This window comes from Salvia splendens, chromosome 22 (genome assembly GCF_004379255.2).
Source record: "Salvia splendens isolate huo1 chromosome 22, SspV2, whole genome shotgun sequence".
NCBI classification, from domain to species: domain Eukaryota; kingdom Viridiplantae; phylum Streptophyta; class Magnoliopsida; order Lamiales; family Lamiaceae; genus Salvia; species Salvia splendens.
Genome location: NC_056053.1, coordinates 666,201 through 669,375, shown reverse-complemented (window position 1 = coordinate 669,375; position 3,175 = coordinate 666,201). Strand labels below are relative to the sequence as shown.

The 3,175-nt window shown below is 33.1% G+C and overlaps 1 protein-coding gene across 1 annotated transcript; it reads left to right on the top strand.

Moving 5' to 3' along the window:
- Window positions 1–1,695: 1,695 nt before the first annotated feature.
- LOC121788099 lies at window positions 1,696–2,841 on the top strand. The gene is made up of 2 exons (XM_042186974.1): window positions 1,696–1,944; window positions 2,062–2,841. Exons 1-2 carry the CDS (start codon window positions 1,797–1,799, stop codon window positions 2,511–2,513), a joined length of 600 nt encoding a protein of 199 aa, XP_042042908.1. The 5' UTR covers window positions 1,696–1,796; the 3' UTR covers window positions 2,514–2,841.
- The last annotated feature ends 334 nt before the right edge of the window (window positions 2,842–3,175 follow it).

Below are 3,175 nucleotides of genomic sequence, written 5' to 3'. Positions count from 1 at the left end.
ACGAATGGGGTATTTAATTGCATAAATTACTTTTTTCATCAAACCCAAAGTAACACATTTTTAACTAAAAAAGAAAAAACTCTCTATTTTATTATATTTTCTACTTTATTTTTTACATACTCCCCCCATCCCAAGTTACTTGAGTCATATTTTTTTTTAGGTTGTCCCAAGTTAATTGAGTCATTTCTCTTTTTGGTTAAAAATAAAACATCTAATCACACATACTTTATTCTTTTTTTACTTTACTCTCTCTTCTTTCTCTTACTTTAACATGGGATACTTTAACATGGGATACTTTAACATGAGATGGATGGAGTATAATATGAACATAAACAGGAGTACTACATAAATATTTAGCTTTGTCGAAGTCTTATAAATACTGAAGCGATGAGTTAATGATATGATTTTGAGTGATTGAAGTTTTAGTTATATAGTGCCATTTATGCTTATAAAATAGTGCAATTTAAGTGATGAGTATGGGACACCGTTGTTGAAGCCTAAATTTGAGTCAGTTCTAAGAAATTGCATAGTAGTACTATTATTTTTTTTCTTAAAAACAATGTTTCATTAGTTTAATACATTAGGATTACATTTTAGTGGATGGTGATGCTTGTACATGTTGAAGATGTGGATTGAAGATCCAAAATATTTTAATTCAATATACTAATATGTTCTTTTTATAAAAAAAATTACGACTAAATATCGAAAATATTGCAATTATATTTTTAATTTAATCATTCAACAAATGGGATTTCATATAATAGTGTGACTAGTGTTACCAAGGTTAACCAATTTCTTAAATTATATACATACCTTTAGTTAACTGATTTATATGCAAATAATAATTTGATGAATAATCTCACTATTGGTCAAGCTATCACTATTTTCATTAATTATAAGGAATATACTTTATCTCATATGTTCACATGACTATCCATATTTGTTGTTTTACAAATTGAGCACGGTGAGGAACCTAATTTTTTATAAAAATAAAAATTTCCAAAATTAATAAAGATGGTCTTAATTTAATTTGCATCTCATGTTAACTATTTCCACAAAATATTTTCAAAAGTAGATTTTTGATTCCGATACTTTTAGAGTCTAATATTAGTAGTATAATTATACTCCAGTAAATTAGATTTATATATAGGAATTAGGATTATGATGTTGAAAAGATTACACTATTGTGCTTGAAATATTCGAAGAATGTTACCATTTTGAACTTTATTGATTAACAACATCCAACTAACTGATATACTAAATAAAGAATTAATATTTTTTTACCAGTATTAATTATTGACTGGTAAAATAATAATTATACACTAAAATATGGTTCTAATTTATAAAATTTAAATGTAATAAAATTTCTCTGAATAAATTATTGATTGAAAATATAAAGATAATTATAATTAAGTATGATCCATAACAAATGGAGTACTACTTAGGAGTATTATTTAAAGCTAATTTTATTGTTACGCGTAACTATTATTTCCCTCTAATAGTTGAAGTACTACTTTTTCCTAAAGAGACCATCGATTAATAAAAGTTTGGAAAAAACTACTCAAATACGAATATTCGAATAATCTTTTTGTTGAATTTCAACAAAGGAAGAATTCAAAGTAACGAATAATTCTATTATTTCGGTCTCCCAAACCCTATAAATACCCCTACCGCTCTCATTCACCCTTTCTTGAACGAAGCAACCGAAGTCCTCTCTACACACTACACTTACGCAGCTTTCCTCTCTACACGTTTTCTGCTTTCCTCTCTCGAAAACCTCCTCGTTCCTCTCAACCATGGCTCAAACAGATAACTCAACCAAAACACTCAAATTCCTCTACAGCTACGGCGGAAAAATCGTTCCCCGCTCTACCGACGGCAAACTCCGCTACACCGGCGGATCCACTCGCGTCCTCGCCGTCGATCGCTCCATTTCATACGCAGGTATTTAATCCGATTCCGTTTCCTCTGTTTACGATTCGCATTCTGATTTACCACGCATTGTTAATTTATTGTTGATTCGCGAGAAATTGAGTGTTTTCCCCCAATTTATACGTACAGAACTGTTGGTGAAATTCGTTGAATCGTGTGGATCTTCAATGATTTTGAAGTGCAAGCTGCCGACGGAGGATCTAGACGTGTTAGTTTCAATCAAATCGGACGAAGAATTACGTATTGTGATCGAAGAGTACGAAAGAGTTTCGCCGGAATCGAAGATCAGAGCCGTTTTGTTTCCGTTGAAATCAGTGAAGAAAATCTCGCAGCCGCCGTCTCCGGTATCCTGTTTCGATTTCCCCTCTGTTTCGAAACCCTATGTCGCGGTCGCGGCGGTTGCCCAGCACTTCCAGAGAAATCCGCCGCCGCGGTATCAGAAACATACGGCGGCGTACCGGTATTCGTCTCCAGTAATCGGATATCCCGTCCCCGCCGCAGCCACCGTGAATAATTACTGCCACGATGCGAGGAATTCGAGGCATATTCACAATTTGGCGAGAAGGATTTACACTCAATAGTTGTTGGAATGAAAAGAGGGGAAAAGAGAAGAAGTTGTTTCTATTTTTTTCTTGACGTGCTTCTTTTTTTTTCTCTTTATTGAACATAAACGGGGAAGAAATAAAAAAACATATGAATGTACAAACGATTTTATTTTTTTTATCTGGTAATTTATTCTTAATAAAGCCAGCTGCCGCTAACTAATTTTCCGTCATCCCCGCTTCTTCGTATTCTCCGGCGTTGCGTGGTGTACACGCGAGCAATTCGTTGTGCAGATAGGCGCGTGTGTTCATGATAGGGCAAAATAACCGGTTAATATGCCATTTAATTTATTTTTACGATTTTTAATTCATTGACTGATTTATTTAATTTATTTATATTGGCAGGTTTATTTTAGGGAAGGAGTTTCATGACTCTACCTTAAAAGCAACGGATTTGATGTGATTTTGGGACCATGTTTAGAATTTGAAGCAGATAGTGGTATGTTACACCAATAATATTTAATAATAGAGTTAAGTCGGAGAATCGTATACAACTATAATTAATGGGGTTTTGATTTGAAATAAGGCAACATGGCCAGCTAATAATTTGAAGGACAACATAATTGGGATTGTTTCAGTGTAAATTACGTGTGTATCAAAAGATGCCTAAGAGAGGGAGTGAAAGGACATTTTAAGGGTAA

Bases quoted from the DNA above. Each gene is read 5' to 3' on its own strand.
- LOC121788099 (XM_042186974.1), top strand. From the start codon at position 1,797: ATGGCTCAAACAGATAACTCAACCAAAACACTCAAATTCCTCTACAGC. The intron at 1,945-2,061 runs GTATTTAATCCG...TTATACGTACAG, and splicing joins TCGCTCCATTTCATACGCAG to AACTGTTGGTGAAATTCGTT.